Source organism: Delphinapterus leucas, chromosome 8 (assembly GCF_059928025.1).
Source record: "Delphinapterus leucas isolate spDelLeu-1000000601 "Yukka" chromosome 8, BTC_Dleu_Yukka2, whole genome shotgun sequence".
NCBI lineage: Eukaryota > Metazoa > Chordata > Mammalia > Artiodactyla > Monodontidae > Delphinapterus > Delphinapterus leucas.
The window spans coordinates 9,793,268-9,809,922 of record NC_143136.1 but is presented as its reverse complement, the minus strand read 5'-3'; the positions used below and the strand labels follow the sequence as shown (position 1 = coordinate 9,809,922).

General features: G+C 42.4%; 1 protein-coding gene across 20 annotated transcripts in view; it reads right to left on the bottom strand.

Moving 5' to 3' along the window:
- Window positions 1-7,570: 7,570 nt before the first annotated feature.
- The window catches only part of TRIP12 (thyroid hormone receptor interactor 12), a 150,947-nt gene continuing 141,862 nt past the window's right edge, over window positions 7,571-16,655 (bottom strand). For 19 of the 20 annotated variants that reach the window (XM_089916250.1, XM_089916248.1, XM_089916253.1 and 16 more), the window contains 4 exons: window positions 14,980-15,093; window positions 12,854-12,948; window positions 12,296-12,399; window positions 7,571-11,559 (listed from right to left, as the gene is read on the bottom strand). In XM_089916250.1, the coding sequence (XP_089772376.1) occupies window positions 11,363-11,559; window positions 12,296-12,399; window positions 12,854-12,948; window positions 14,980-15,093 (510 nt within the window). In that variant the 3' untranslated portion in view covers window positions 7,571-11,362. The remainder of the gene's footprint in view (window positions 11,560-12,295; window positions 12,400-12,853; window positions 12,949-14,979; window positions 15,094-16,655) is intronic. The other variant, XM_089916265.1, reaches the window with a different exon arrangement.

The following is a 16,655-nucleotide window of genomic DNA, read 5'->3' as shown; positions in this document are numbered from 1 at the left end:
TGACCCCATCAGCCAGCTAATGACATCAAACTGTAACTACAAAGGTAACCAAACCCTTAAAAAAAAAAAAAAAAGAGTAACTCCTTTTTTTTTTGAGCTACAAGTGATTCACAGCATGTTTTGTCACTGGCACACGGAGAAAAGAAATGCCTGTGAATATTTGAACACGGTTTTAAAATACTAAGCGCCTCCCCCAGGGAGTGGAAGTGGTACGTGGGTGTGTTTATCCGGAGTCATTCTCTCTCTGGGCACCGCCTGCACCTATTCACGACCTGCAGACACACGTTGGATGTCCTTTTAACAGGAGGAGGATCCCACGTTACAGCAACCTCTTGTTTGCCTGGGCGGCTGCCTGGGTCCACTTGACAGATGAGTGGACAGTTAGGAGCTGATCTGACCAGGCCTGAGACCTACTGTCCTGGCTCTATAGGGACCTGAACAAAGGGGTTGCGGAAGGGGCCCTGCCCTCGATTTTTTCTACTTGAGCTCGACACATTTTTATTTCCCTTTTCTCAATTTTCAGTAAGTCCCTAAGTGAGGGTATTTTTTTTTTTTTAAATCTGGTAGGAAAAATAGAGACGGTATTCATTTTCAAACTTAGATAATGCCAAGGTTCTGTTTTTTGTTTTAGTTTTAGTTTTTTAGGTCAAATACCTGAGAAGCCTTAATGGCTGTGATGGTGACCTTGGTAATACTTCAGTACCATTCAGGTAGAAGAGGCTGTTACTTTTTTTTCTGTGGCTGTGAGTTGATTTATTTTATACACACACACACACACACACACACACACAGAAAGATACAAACAGCTACCTTATTATTTTCTTTCCTTTCAGGTAGAACTGGGACTCAAACAGTGTTGACCCAAGGGGAGAAAAACCAGGCTGGGCCCTCAATCACTTTTCTAACTTCTCCCTACAGGATTCATGGTATATTAGAATCTAATATAAACGCCTTTGGGAATTCCCTGGTGGTCCAGTGGTTAGGATTCTGTGTTCTCACTGCTGAGGGCCCGGGTTCAATCCCTGGTCAGGGAACTAAGACCCTGCAAGCATGCTGCAGCCACAAACAAACAAACAAACAAAATGCCTTCCTCTCCCATTCATATCTCGTATCTAGCAGAGAGGAGAGAAGGAAGTGGGATTTTTTTTTCTCTTTTTTGAGAAATTGGGAGAAAGTTGATTGGAAGTCCATGGAGCAGGAAAGAATAAGAAGTTACAGAACAAAAGTTGTTTCCCTTTTTTTAAATAAATTTATTTAATTTTATTTATTTTTGGCTGCATTGGGTCTCCATTGCTGCACGGGCTTCTCTCTAGTTGTGGAGAGCGGGGGCTGCTCTTTGTTGCAGTGCGCGGGCTGCTCATTGTGGTGGCTTCTCCTATTGCGGAGCACGGGCTCTAGGCGCACAGGCTTCAGTAGTTGCGGCTCACAGGCTCTAGAGCGCAGGCTCAGTAGTGGTGTCGCACGGGCTTAGTTGCTCCGCGGCACGTGGGATCTTCCCGGACCAGGGCTCGAACCCGTGTCCTCTGCACTGGCAGGCGGATTCTTAACCTCTGTGCCACCAGGGAAGCCCCAGAACGAAAGTTTTATTGCAAACTTAATCTTACAAAACAGAAAGCGGCTCTGTTCAGTGGATGGTATGTAATACCTAAAAGCAAAAGCTCATCTCGGCAGCCACCGTTCTATTCCTCCCATCGCTGGTGTGTGTAAACAAGAAAAGCAAACTCATCTACCAAGTGGAATCCTAAATTAAGCTGAATTTATTAAATTGCTTCTTTGTTCTGGCAAAATGAAAAAATGCGTATTTGGAGGGTTTCTCTGTGGTTTCCACGGAAAGCTGAGAACCAGGCCCTAGAGGAAGGTGATTGTGTCAGCAAATCCAGCAAAACTCACGAGCCATTCTCTCCTGCCCTGTTGGGGACTCCGCCCGCCTGGGTTGTGAGTGCTGTGTGACTTCTCAGGGACATGCCATAATTTCTTCCTCATCGTTTCCTGCTCCGTCTCCCTAGTTGACTTCCCAGCGGCTCGAATTTTTATCTCCCGTTATGTGGCAGTAAAACTATCCTTACAATCCCATAGAGTGTTTGCTCTGAATCACTGAGGCTTTGGCTACTGACATGCAAAAGCCCAGCTTTGGGTATTCAAAAAATAAAACAAAAAACAGACATAAGCGTGCACACACACACACACACACACACACACACACTTCCCCTGCCAAAAAGCCTTGTGTTCTGTTTTTTAGGCGGGGTGTTTGCAATGAGAAGCTGCAATTATAAGACTGCTATCCATGATAGATGTTCTATTTAGAAACCCGGAAACCAGAAATTCTCTTTATTTTCTCCATGGCCTTCCTACCTAAGACTCAACATACACAGGAAGCTCTTGCTCATGCTGAGTGGCTGGGGAAGAAATGGGAAGGAAGGGATGGAAGGAGGGTTGAGGGCAAAACCTTGGTTTAACACCTTAGCATGATATCCTGTCCCTTTGGGCATTGAGAGAGCCTGTATACCCCTTCCTGTGGGAGGGGTCTTAATCGCCAGTGTGTCACCCGTCTGGAAAATAACAAGTATGTGATCTTGAGGAAGGTATGCCAACTCAATCATTTTTAAAAATTTATTTATTTTATTTATGGCCGCTCCCCTCAGCTTGCGGGATCCCTGACCAGGGATTGGACCTGAACCCTTGGCAGTGAAAGCACAGAGCCCTAACCACTGGACTGCCAGAGAATTCCCAACTCAATCATTTTTAAAAATAGAAGGTTGGTTTGCCTTCCTAACGACTCCCAGATCTGAGAATCTGCACATCTCTAGGTTTTGAAGAAGAATCTAACCAATGGCATTGGTTATTAGCATCTCAATCCTAGCCAATGCCACTGCCTGACCTGACACATGGTAACTAAACAAACCAACAGAAAATCCACTAGAACTAAACACTAAGAAGGATTTTAAAGACCCAAGCATAGAATCAAAATATTTCCTGAGCCAGTTTAATACCTGGTGTTAATAAGTGACCAAAAGCAGCTTCAGAGTGTTTCCAAAATAGGTCGGTACTTTTCTTTTGGCAAATTCAACCTATGTAGGAAACAGTTACGTTATTTTGTTCAACTTAACTAGAAGACGACCTATGTACCCTCTTAAATCAGTTAAGTTGATCTGAAAAGAAGGTCCAAGGATCACGACAGGTGTTAGAAGCTTAGAATTTGAGAGCAGGATATTAATCTCGTCTGCTCCCATGATTTCACAGGTAAGGAAACACTCAGCGAAAATTATCCGAGGTCAGATTCAAAAAAGAACCTCAGTTCTCGAAATGTAGAGCCCAGGCATCTTTCTAAAATACCATGGCAGATAAAAAGAAATCTTCATAACAAGATTTATAAATATCAGAAAAGGGTTTAATATTGCAATTTCACAGTATTTTATTGATAGTTACAAAACTCTGAATGGAAACAAAAAGCAGATTTGAGTTTAAAAAGTTTTTATCGTCAAAAAAAAAAAAAAAAAAGAAAAAGAAAACATAATTGATAGAACCGGACCCTCTAAATGTATTGGCAATTGGAAAAAGTCAGTTTGTTGACTTTCCCTCTCTCCTGGGTTGTCTGCACTAACTGTATTTTGAAAGAAGTATTTCACAATTTTCTCCTTGTAATCCTCAAACTGATTTTAAAAAATTCGTTTGTTTTCAGAATGGACTTTTGCTTCTCCTTGTATCATATCCAGTCTGGCAATAGGAATACCAAGGTCATTTTTTCATTCATTTGTTCTAGCAATGCTTTTTTATTTTGATCAGCACTAATATTCCTTAATAATTCCTAGGTGATCCTAAATAGCCATGAAATCTGTTTCCTTCCTGAACAAACTCTGATTTTGTTTTGTTTCTACTGACCCACGTCAACTATTTACCGAAAAACACAATAGGACTGTGTCAACAGCACATTTCAGCACAGAATAAGGTGTATCTCTGGTTATAGACCTGGCTGTTACACTGCTCTTGGTGGTGGTGGTGTTGAGAGGTAGTTTTTCTAACTCAGCGAAATTCTAACCATCGATGGTCCTAGTTCTCCTTCTTTGGATTTATACAAATCCACATAATTTAGCACTTACCTGTGTACATAGTTGTTTTGGTTCCACGTTGCTTTCTACCTGGATCTTAAACTCCTTGAAGTCAAAGAGCACAGATTCCACAAACAATCTGACTGGCAGAGAGGGAACAACACAGGTGACGAATTCCCCATTCATTCCTCTGTGCCTGTTTGAATGCCATCGAGGCCGGGCATCATGCCAGGCACCAGAGATAAGGCTAGAGTTTGGCATCTCCTGCAGATGACAAAACAGGAGGACCGAACACATCGCACTGAAACATTTGCAGTATGCTTCACTGACCATGCACTCCTCATGAAAATCTCCATGTAAAGGAAAAACGATTTTTTTAAAAAAACCTACTTTTTTTTCTTTTAATTCATCCACTTTGTGGTGAATGTCAGGTTGATCAGTAATTGATTAGATTCCCTGTCTCACCTCCGCCCACCCCCAGGGGTGTTGTGAGACGGGGCAAGGAAAATGGTACCTTGGAGAGAAAGACCACAAAAATCTCAGCTTCTTCCGTTTGTCAAAACACCATTTAATGCTTTGGGAGGAAACTGATCCTGTATTCTTTCCATCACTCTGGGAACATTACGTGTCAGAACAACGGGAGCAAAGGAATCTATGACAGCGCTGAACCGTCCATGGAGGAAAGGAAGCTTATTGGCCCACTCCATTAGCGCATAATGCAATGCTGAGAGACCAACTTCTTTTAAGTAATTCTAGAACGTTGAAAACACTGGCTTGAATCTTAACATCCTCTAACGTCGGTTAGAACTACTGGACTTTTCTCAATGAATTTAGTTAAGACTGTTTTTAAATTGGAAAAGCGACAATTGCCATGACATTTTCTGAATTTAAAATTCTCTGAAAGTTATATTTGGTACAAGAGGATGTCCTTCTCCCAACACTGTAGAAGTTCTCACCTAAGGTGGATGTCAGAGCAGTAAGGATGAATTCCTCCTGATGGAAAGGAGAGGCACATTGTGTGTGTGTGTGTGCGTGGAGGGGGAGGACAGAATTGTGGCTTTTTCTGACTAAATAATTTTTCCGTTCCTCTTCTTATCCCTAAGTTGCGCCCGCTCCTAAGTGCTGCAATATTTTGATTTGTTATTAACCATAATTACTGGCTGAATATAAAACTTGGATCGCTTTCCAAAAGCTGCAACACATAATCACTGCTTCTCAGCTGGGGGGTAACACCCTGATATTTGCGATGCTGGAAAGCATTAGAGGGCGTTTCAAGTCGTCCCAATGACTAGAGAGTGAGTGCTGCTGACACTCAGAGCCAGAGAAGCCAGAAGCTCTGCGGGAAGAACTGTGCTAACCCAAATGCTACGATGCCTTCGTGGAGAAACACCGGGAGACGTTGCAAAGACTCACACCCAAGATTGTATGAGTATTACCATTAAAACGTGACCTTAGGGCTTCCCTGGTGGCGCGGTGGTTGAGAGTCCGCCTGCCGATGCAGGGGACACGGGTTCGTGCCCCGGTCCGGGAGGACGCCACATGCCGTGGAGCGCTGGGCCCGAGGGCCATGGCCGCTGAGCCTGCGCTCCGCAACGGGAGAGGCCACAGCAGTGAGAGGCCCGTGCACCGCAAAAAAAAAAAAAAAAAAAAAGAAAACCAACAAAAAAAACGTGACCTTAGAGATGACTGAATTGGTTTGACAAGTGCAGAGGATAAGGGCCAGCGAGGTTAGGGGTCATGACACTACCCAGGAAGAGGGGCCAGGGCCGGGTCAGGCCCGAATGTCCAGGCCTCTTCCTGCGCCAACACTTGTTCTTCCACAAAGCCCTTCACACAGCTCTGGGCGAGTTACCGGGATGCCTCGGTTCTAAGAGATGTTAAGTCCTATGGTACTAAGTGACGTCAGGATGCACTGTGGGAGTAGAGTGGGCTGACAGGATGGGTCTCAACGGAGGCCCAGATTCCCTTATTAAGAAGTGCACGCCAAATGGAGTGCATTGGACTTTCCATGGACCACTGTTAATTTTCTACGATCATTTCAAATAACCACTTTTTCATGTCAACTGCACACGTAGCATTAAACACTGTAAACACGGACTTGACCCTTAAGCCATCTCGACTTGTGTCTTCTGCCCTCATATTCCTTAGCACAATTTTCTTAATAAAGTCTTAATGTAGTGTCCCTAGTGAATGTTTCCATGTATCTTAGTCACAGAGAGGAAAATCTATCTCTGCAGCCTGAATTCCCAGGGAGAGTGCAATCATCCCGCGTGCCTGGGCCTTGAAGCCACAACAGGGTGTCTGAGGTACAGACACCTCTGGTGTCTGTCAAGGTTGCCTCAAGTCCCCAGGCAAACTCTTGCGGGTTGTGGGCCCTGCTCCCTGGCAGCTCTTCGCAAAGGCGGGACGGCACCGTTTCAGGCACCAGCACCGCCACTCTTCCTGTGCTTCTCGCGCAGAGTCGGGGGGCGGGTGGGGGGCGGGGAGAGTGACCAGACAACCTTGAGGTCACTAACCTGGCTGAGAACGAGGAATGGCACAGGCTTCAGCAAGCATGCCTGTTGTGAGAACTGTCATGAAATGCACCCCATCCCCCGAGCACTGGTCTCAAGAGGGTCTGAAGGGACACTTTTCTAGTGGAAACAACTGCCGCTGAGATTTAAAACCTCTGTATAACTCAACGTGCCAATGTCAATTTGTAGAATTACATCAACCAAAACTGTGATGCTCCACGGCCCCACCCTGGAATTGGTGATACAGATGCTCTGGTGCTTACAGACTTCCCGTACAGGCCGGTCTGGTGGTAGGCTGGTATTGCACAGCACCCTCCACCTGTAATTTAGTCGTCTCACGGACCAAGAGATTCATCAAGAGAAAAATATGGTTATACCTAGGCAGTTACACCAAGACAGTACAGAAGAATACACATGAGTGCGTATATACGTGTGTTGTGCTGTGTACTTACGAACGTATATGAAATGTATACACTTCATTCACTTGTTCTCTTAAAAATAACAACAAAAAAACCCCTAAATTCAACCACCACTCTTAAAAAACAAACAAAAAACAGAACGAGCAAACGAAACCCTCAGCTCCCTTGCTCTCCTAAATCAATCTGACTTCTCTTTTTCTGTTTCAGTGGGATAGGCTGATGATCCAGACCTTGGTCAAGGGCAGAGCAACCAGTCATGAAAGCCAAGAACAGTGACTTCAAGGGGTTCCAACCAGGAGGCTCTACTGTCTGTGCACAGGGGCAAGCGTCTCCCCACCCCAGGGGTCCCACTTCACCACTGCAGAGTAGCTTACAACGCAAGTGCCCATCTCTCTCCACCAACAAGCAAGTATTCGGGTCACCTCTCTGAATACATCTGGCTCCTATAACTTTCTCCAGTATCTGCCTCCCAAAAAGGCTAAGATTGCTGTGTCACTTACCACACTAGGAAGCTTTCCAAAGCCACCCATACAAGCATACCACTCCTCAGAAGAACCCTCTGGTTGTGCATAATTTAATAAAACTGACCATGTAGGATAATGCTGTTTATTAAAAATATATTCAGGGAGAAGGAAGTCAGTGCATTTATGCAATTTTACATACACATCTGTAGTTTGAGGTTCCATTATTCCAACAGTTCATATAAATCACTGTTTCAGATAAGAGAAAAAAATGCTTTACACAGGAGATCAGCAATTGGTTATAGGTTTGGTAATATGAGTAGGCTTGTTGTAAAAATAAAACCACCTCTTCCATTATTAAAGAGTGTCTCCTTATGCAGAACAAGTCTTTAGAGTTAAGAACTTTTTCTTGCATAAGAATTAACTTGAAGTTCTTGGAAAACAGCCAATCCTCCATTTTCTATAAATATAAATGCTATATTTTGTCTGGAATTTTTTTTCTTTTGAGGTAACAAAGGAAGCATTTTCAGTGATTTGTCACTAGGTTATCCCTTACTGGGTATGCCAACTACTGCAGCGTCAAACCTAAGACCCATACAAAAGCATTTCTCAGAGTAAGAAATACAGAGTATGACATTTTCAAACAATGTTCTCATTACAATAGGGAAAATAATGTGGGTCAAAAAAACAAAGCCCAAGATAAATGAATTAAAGGCTCGATCATCTTTGCTAATGAAGAATGAACAAGAGCATCCAGAATCCCCCCGGAAGGACTTGGTTTCTGAACGCACAGTTATGTCTTTCCCCAGCAAGTCTCCTTTTTCATCACATTCTTCCGTGGACGATCAGAAACATTCCCATCTCCTGAATTTACTGGCAGGAATCGGGAGCACAGCCTTAACGCCTGGGGAACTAAAGGAAAGACACACTCACAAGTCGCTGGCGATAATCCTTACTGCGGAAAATCAAGAGTTGAATCTAACTTCTTGGATGCAGAAGTTGGGGCTTTTTGTCCCTCGGCCTATGGCCTTTACGCACAGGATGCCCTGAAGAAGGGCAGGAAGTGACGTCAGCCAGCCAGCCGCACCTCTCCTTTTCATGTTATGTACCAAACTTGCAAGAATAGCCAAATGCAGGACAGACTTTAGAATACTCTCTTCTTTATGGAATATAAGGGAAAGACAGTTCTCGATCAGTACAAACACAGGGAACCAGAGCCGAAGCACAGGAAGAGAAAGAAAAGTCTGTATCCAATGAGAAGCTGTGTGAAAGGTTTCTTCTGCTGGGTTTGGCTAAGGCATCTAGAATTCTCTCCATGTCTGTTCCTGAGGAGACTACCTAGCATTTACAATTCATTCACTTTTTTTGGGGGGGGGCTGGGAGGAGGGGAATACATTTAACCAACTCTTCCTTCTTAAATAGTGAGGACTATGTTTTCGTAAACAAAGCAGATCAAATCAGTAACTGTCTAAACGACAACGCCATAGGCAGTGTTAGCTGTGACTAACATCTGACTGACTCCACCTCAGCAAACACTAAAAGACAACAAAATCTTAGCCACTATCCAGACTGTCTACGTGTGTAAAGCGTAGAGAGTAGTGCTTGTTGACAGGATTACTCAGCAAATAAATTTAAGGCATAACTGGAGGAACAGCAGATGAAGTCTATTTTTCCCTATGATGTAATATTAAGGCCTCTGCCAAGAGAGATTGCTTTCAAGTGGGAAGTCTTCTTGCCCCTAATTAACCAAGCGTCCCAAAATTAAGGAGTAAGCTAAAGACTGAAAGCTTTTAAACAGAGAACTACCGACTTTGAAACAATCAAGCTCCACAGTGCGATTCAAAACCATCCAATGTACTCACTCCTTAGACGCTGAAATCAATGAGGCCAAATCTGCCAGGGCCATGATGTGGATAAAATGTTAAATACAGAAGATATCTGAATATGATGTGTTACTTTGTTTATACATACGTCTAAATTTTAACGACAGAACCCTTTAAAAAATGAGGAACAAAAAGGTTATGTTCACGCAAAACTCTTTTTTGCGCTTAGTCTGTAAAAAGGTATCAGAACAATTTAAAACAAATTGGTTCATTCTTTAACACTAGATTCACTTGATTAAACTGCACAGGTCCTACGGTGTCAATGTTAGAACTGCAGAAACACAACTCCCTCCTCTGATGTCAAAGGGAAGCAAGCTCACTCTCCAGAGCCTCTGCAAGGACCAGGGAGAGACACTCCAAGTTCCTCTCACAGCTCCGTCCCACCAAAGGGGGGGGGTGGGTCACTGCCCAGGTGCACTGAGACGAGGGGATGCTCCTATAAGGCCATTTAAGTGGAAACGACGAAGTAATCTAAATAAAATAAGCCACGGAGTTTCTTTTAAGTGGTGAAATAGGGGACAAAGGGGTTTTGACATCAATTAAATAAGACTTTAGAACAGTCAAACAAAAGAAAATTGATTTCTCAAAGTCCAATAAGAAAACAATTAGCTCATCTCTCATTTTCAGAAAGATGAATGATGGAAATTCTCTCAACAGGCTTAATTTTGAACCTTAGGAATGAAGGAAGGAGTCTCCTCTCATTCTCTTTCTACATTTTATGTTCTTCAGTTGCTATTCTAAATTCTTTGAATAGCGAAATCAGCCATGAGCTGTGATGGTCTGCCTGCATTGAGATACATCTCTACAACTAAAAGTTATGCATACAGCACAGAACTATAAACAAAAAAGGTGAAGCAAACTTTATTTATTTTCAGGTAAAAACATGAACCTGATGAATTATTGCAGATTTGAGAAATCAGCACAGAAAACAACTGGACAGAGCATTGCCTACAGGTGCTTTGATGTGTGTCGAGACAAAGGCTGAGCTGTTTGTCCCGCGTGAGCACTGGGAGGAGGGGGAGAGAAGAGCGGAACAGCGAGAGAAGACACCGAACAAAAACTTAAAACTAGAAAAAGGGGGGAAAACTTTTTCTTTACTCCAACAGGGAATGAAAACTGCTAACTTTGCTTAAAACCGTATACATCAATTCAAAATGCTCTGGCCACAGAATAATAAATACTGGCCAGCCCAAGCTGCAGACTTTTTAACCTACACAAAAGAAACGAATGAGCTCTCCTTGCCTCCATCACAGAGGCGGTGGTTGCCAGAATCACCACGTAAACAGTCCTAGTGCGTCCCTGGTACAAGGCCAGTGATACCCTACAACTATAGTAAAGCTAAGCTATAAGAAAAGCCTACCTAGTTACAAAGGCTGAATTACATTGACAACATATTTCAATTCCATGAATTCTAAATTGTATCTTAATTTGAGAGAGAACAGGGAACAACGAAAGCCCACGGCTGACGAAGATGTACCAACTGTGGGTTCTGTATACAAAAAACCTGTGTGAGCGGCACAGACAGTACACGGATCAGGGCGGGGAAACTCAGGGGAAGTGAAAAGCACACAGAGCTCACCTACTAAACTGTATTTGTCAAATACATGGGAGCTTTAATTTCTGTACTTATGTACAAGAGTTGTCTTTGGAGGAAACAAAACTGCAGACTTAGCTAGATGGATACACACAGCCCAGAATTAAACTGCACAGCGACATTTATTGTTTCAGCCTGGAAAAACATCCCTTTTTTTAAATTTCACACAGCAAAGCAAGTTAAAAACTTCACTCGTCAAATAAATGATAATTTAAACAAGAACTTGCTAAAGAAACCTCATCACAACAACGTTTTAGGGCCTGATCACTTTAAGTCCATGGGGCCATTAATGAATAGGAACCAAGTGTCTCTTTTATAATCTGCAAGCCGTTTTCCTACAACAAGAAGGCGTAACATGTTTCCTTGACTCAGGTGATACATTTAGAAAAGAAATCATGATTTTTCTCTTTTGCTGTAACAGGCAGACACTGCGTTTCTCATTGTGATCAGGAAAGATGGAACGACTGCTGCCCTTCCCTCGCTGCCATCAACAGCTTTTCTCGCATTATCTCGATGCTCGAATAGTCCGGCAACTTAAGGTAGTTCACACAGGTCATTACGGAGGGCAGGAAGTCATCTGGGTTCTCTGTTGATTCGAAGGTCTTCCGGACAATTGTCAAAGGTGGATTCAAGCTCCGGAAGCCTGATGAAGAGGGAAGAAAGGAGGACAGAGGAACTTGGCACGTTTACGGGATGCCCGCCAGCTAGCTCAGGGAAACCCGCCTCTCATCCATAAGGAGAATGGGTCTGGAAGCACAAGTATACGTACCCTTTCTTATCTGCCCCCATCAGAAACACACTACACTGCTCTAATAAACAGCATTACCATACACAGAGGTACTCTTTCCTGCTGGGCAATGAACTCTACCCATTCAAGATACATCGAGGGTACGGAACCTGGTACGTGCTTTATTTACAATCAAAAGTCACTGTATAACATGGAGGCAAACCGTTCTTTATGCTTCCCTTATGCTTTTAAAAGAGCGCCAATTCAACTCATATTAGGATTCATTTCTGAAAAAAACAGACTTTAGAATGCCTTTTCATCTAAGCCATCTAAGGGTTTATAATGTACGTATGTCTGAGAATTTGAATTTTATGTAGAGAAGCAGCATTACATGTACATTAGCAGTCCTACTTCAGCGTGTTTAAGTCAATCCCTATGAATTGTCCTGCCAGTGAAATCCCTTAACACACTGCAGAACAAACTGAAAACTTAAGAAACATTATGATATTGAAATAACTAAGAGGCACTCAAGGTCAAATAAAGAATATCCTGCTGTTGGCACTGAAGTTTTGCGTGCGTTCTCCACCCCCCCCTCACACACACACACACATACACTCACTCATAGCTACAATAAATCAACCGCTGTACCCACCTCCAACAGGCAATCTTGGGCTACCTGTCACAAACTGGAGAAATAACCTCTGCTGCTCATTATCAAAACTACTGAGAATCTCAAACAAGAACTTCACAGCCCGACTATAACAGAAATAAATATACCATAGTTACTTCGGCGTATTAAAATACAGTTTTGACTCTCATAATTAGCTAGAGACTATCAAATGTAAATATGACTACATATGAATTCACATTGTAATGCACTCAAATATGTTTCTGTTGTTACAGTTGGAATTCAAGTGGAATGATTACTGTTGTAATAAATAAGACCTGTCTGGGATTGTACAGATATTTCCACTTTATTATACGTAAAAATGGGTAATGGGGTCACAGTGGGATTCCCCACCTTTCCTCCTCCCGCCCATTTTCACAGAAATACTTGGGGCAAAAAAAACAAAAAACCTTTCGGTCCTAAAGTTGCAGTCTTGAGAGAAATGAAGCCAAAATATTAGAAAGCCTCCTTTAATAAGTAAACAAATTTTAAAATGTATATATATGTGTGTGTATCTGAAAACTGGCAGAACCCAGGACTTACCTGTCATGAGTATAACCGTGATCTGGCCTGCAGCATTCCATCAGTGTCTTTGCGTCCCAAGTGTCTGCTTTACTGCCACACAGGAGCTGATCCAGCTGTGTGTTTAAACACGGGCAACAGATTACTAAGGACACAGCTGTGTAACTGACTGAAAATGCACACATGTTCTGTTCTGTGGCGTGCCAATATAAAGGTCTACAGAAGCCCCAAAACTTCAGCTTGGTACTCTTTACAATGTGCTTTTACAATGTGCTCTTCTAGTATATTTACAGATTCAAGCTCTTCTTCAGCTGACATGAACAGGTGCGCTGCCCATTTGCATGAACTAGGTTCTAGGGAGCCTTTAATCTAAGACAGAACATACCTGAGACCAACCCTTAATTGAAGTTCTCCTAATTCTTCTCGTTTCTTAAGAGGCTTTAACTCAATATGTACTTCTAACCAGGGAGATTTTATAAATCCTGGCTTTTAGAAACACGAGGGCACACCATAACGGAAACCAAGAGACAGAACAGCGAGCTGGAGACAGAAGTGGGAGAGGAGAGCTGAACTGAGACACAGCAAATGGGTAGGTTTTCCCACTTTGCGAAGAAAGGCAATTCTGTGCCACATGGTCGTCTAGGACCACGCTAGTCATTACAGAACAGATATCAGAAAGCAAAAAATGCCTGTGTGTCCTTGGAAAATCTAACATGAGTTTCCAATTAAACCATCTCTCACCTGGTAGACTGCCCATTTGCAGGATGACTCGTACACTCTGAGAAAATCCATTTGGAGCATGTGAAATTTGGTATCTACTACATGTCACTCACTGTCAGGTACTTTATGTATCTTGTTCAGTAAGAGAGAGGTTATCTCAATCTTATGAATGAGCCAGTCAGCTCAGATAGGACAAGCTGGGTAAGGTCACACCGCTAAGTAGTGGGGACCAGGATCCAATTCCAAAAGGAACACTTGCTGTTTTCAATTCCAGGTGACACTTAGTGCCTAAAAGTGCCAGGTACACCACATGTTTTAATAAGCAGCAAATCAAAGTGGACATAAAAATAATAATTGAGATGAAAACGCTAAGTCATTTAAAGATTTCCAGATTCAGTCGGTAATAAAGGTGTAGTCTAAAGCTAGTACTCAAAAAAAGAAACAAAAAGGTTTCCAACCTGGGGAAACCAAACACCTTCCAGACCCTTTCTATGACACCTCACTATCAGTAAGTAGTTTTCTGAGATTCTTGTTGCACTTTAAGTAAAGATGGCTGGAAAAAAATGATGCACATAAACTCATTAACTCCATTCTCACAAGTGTTCTCTGGATTTGGCAACTAGGTAATTTGCAACATTTCCTTAAAACTTCAAGGACTAACCTCGCTCATGAAACAATCAACATCTCAGCGAATCCAGAAAGTTTAGCTTAAAAACAACAACAAGTAACCTCCCCAGTGTCACTTTCATTACTATGGACCCATGGCTCTCCCCGCCAGCCACAGGTGTACAGAAACCCAAGTCCCACTCTCCACCAAGCAGCGTCCAGGGTCAGCTGACAAGAATGCTATGCCTGGGACTTCCCTGGTGGGCGCAGTGGTTAAGAATCCACCTGCCAATGCAGGGGGCACGGGTTCGAACCCTGGTCCGGGAAGATCCCACATGCCTCGGAGCAACTAAGCCCATGCGCCACAACTACTGAAGCCTGCGCTCCACAACAAGAGAAGCCACTGCAATGAGAAGCCCGCACACCTCAATGAAGAGTAGCCCCCACTCGCCGCAACTAGAGAAAACCCGTGCACAGCAACGAAGATCCAACAGAGCCAAAAAAAAAAAAAAAACAGAAACAAAAAGAAAAACAATGCTATGCTTACTCAATCACACATGGATCCCATGTTCTTTTATACTATATTTAATACTTATTTATATATGTTATACATTATACTTAATACATTATATTTAATATTCTTCCTCACTCAGGAAATGATCTTATCTTTCCCAAACATCCACCCCGCCACCGCACCCAACCATCTACCTTTCTGTTTGCAACAATGGGGTCTTTGACTAAATAGCACAGAGAGACCCCACTAAGATAATTATAGGTACAGAACTAGAGACGACCATTTCTTTTACACACAAGCTACTCACTTCTTCCGGATAGAAGTACTGAAGGTGACTGAGTGGGAAGACTGATTCAAATCCATCTCTGAATGAATCAAACTGCCTGGAAACGCCTTCATTTAGTGCCCAGAATATAACCAGCTGCAAAAAGAAAACTCTTTCAAAATCTGCGACAAGATTTCAAATTTCTTTCCTATTTAATATTTGGCAAACTACAGTGAAACATCCTTCCTGATCACTTAAAAAAAAAAAATGAAGTCTTTAAAATATCTCCCAGTAAATTACGTAAATAAAAGACAAGTCAGGTCAACTTCTAATTCAGGGTCTGGCCAATAAGAAAATGTAAAAAATGCCGTGTGTGTTATAAATTAATATATTTAGTGTGTTTTACAATTCATTTACCAGTACATAAAATCCCTATGAGTTATACTTTACCTACCAGATGAGAAGCAGATGAAACTTCCGAAGAGGATAAAATGTTATTGAGAATTAAAGATAATGTTTCAAGAGTCAAAATTACCAACTGTTAAGTGTTTAAAATTTTTAATGTGCAATTTTTAGTTCTAAATCCTGTTAAGTTCTTAGAGCCCAATCCTTCTGCAGTATGTGCCTCCACTTAGAAAAAGGTAAACTCTGGAATGCAGTCACATGAAACTGAAGGGTCACAGAAAGCATCTGTTATTGGTCCAACATCTCCTAGTCATCAATGACTTTGGCTAACCCTTTGGATTCAGAAATAGGGGACCTACTCAGATAAAAATGAAAACAATAGCGTTTTGTTGACAGAAAAACACAAGCATTATTACAAATATTTTCAGAGAACCTAGTTTGGAGTTAACTCATCATTTACTAGTAAGCTGAAAGATTAACTTTCTCAAAGTAGGTAGTATGAGAACACAGCCCTACTGACTGTTAAAGGAATTACTTAGGAATCACAGAACTGTTAGGCATACTAAATAATAGAGGTCCTCTGCTATCTTCTTCTCTCAAACTGATGAAGACACTGGAGCTGAAATTTTTCAGAGGTTCTATCTAAAATCCCACAGTAAGTTAGTGGAAAAGTCAGGTCTAGGAGGTATAGGTGGTATTTTGTCTGGAACCCAATGCTCTTTTCATTCAATGTCAGGAATAAACCAAAAGAAACTTTTCCAAAAGTAGTGATAATAAAGACTTACATAGGTCGTAATCTAAAACATAACTTGTATTCAGTACAAAATTGTTTTCCTTAACTTAACAAATATGGTCAAGGATCATGAAAGGCCTCACCAAACCCATAAATGTGTGCGTGCGCGCACGCACGCGTGGACAGCGTTAAAGGTTATTAGGTCAAGTTAGGTGGCTTGATAGAAAGGTAGAAATGCAGTTTAGTGACAACACAAGGGATGGCTGCTTTTCACTGATTTCTTCAAACTAAGAAAATGAGATGTTATTAGATAGTATTCAAGCTTGAAGAGAGAGAGTTCAAGGTTATAGAAGGTACTGCAAGATATATGACATGTTCTCTCAAGAGCAAACAGAAGCGAAGGTCAGGAGAAGTGGACTTCGTGCAGTGATCCCGGGCGTCAAAGGTCTCACACCAGGGTGTGCAGCAGCTACCGGACACGCACCTGTGCTTCACTCGACCCTCCCTTCCCTCCCCCACCTCAAAGCAGGCCCCCCGGGCCCAGCCCCGCATGGCCACAGCTGGCCTTCGCCCCAGGGGG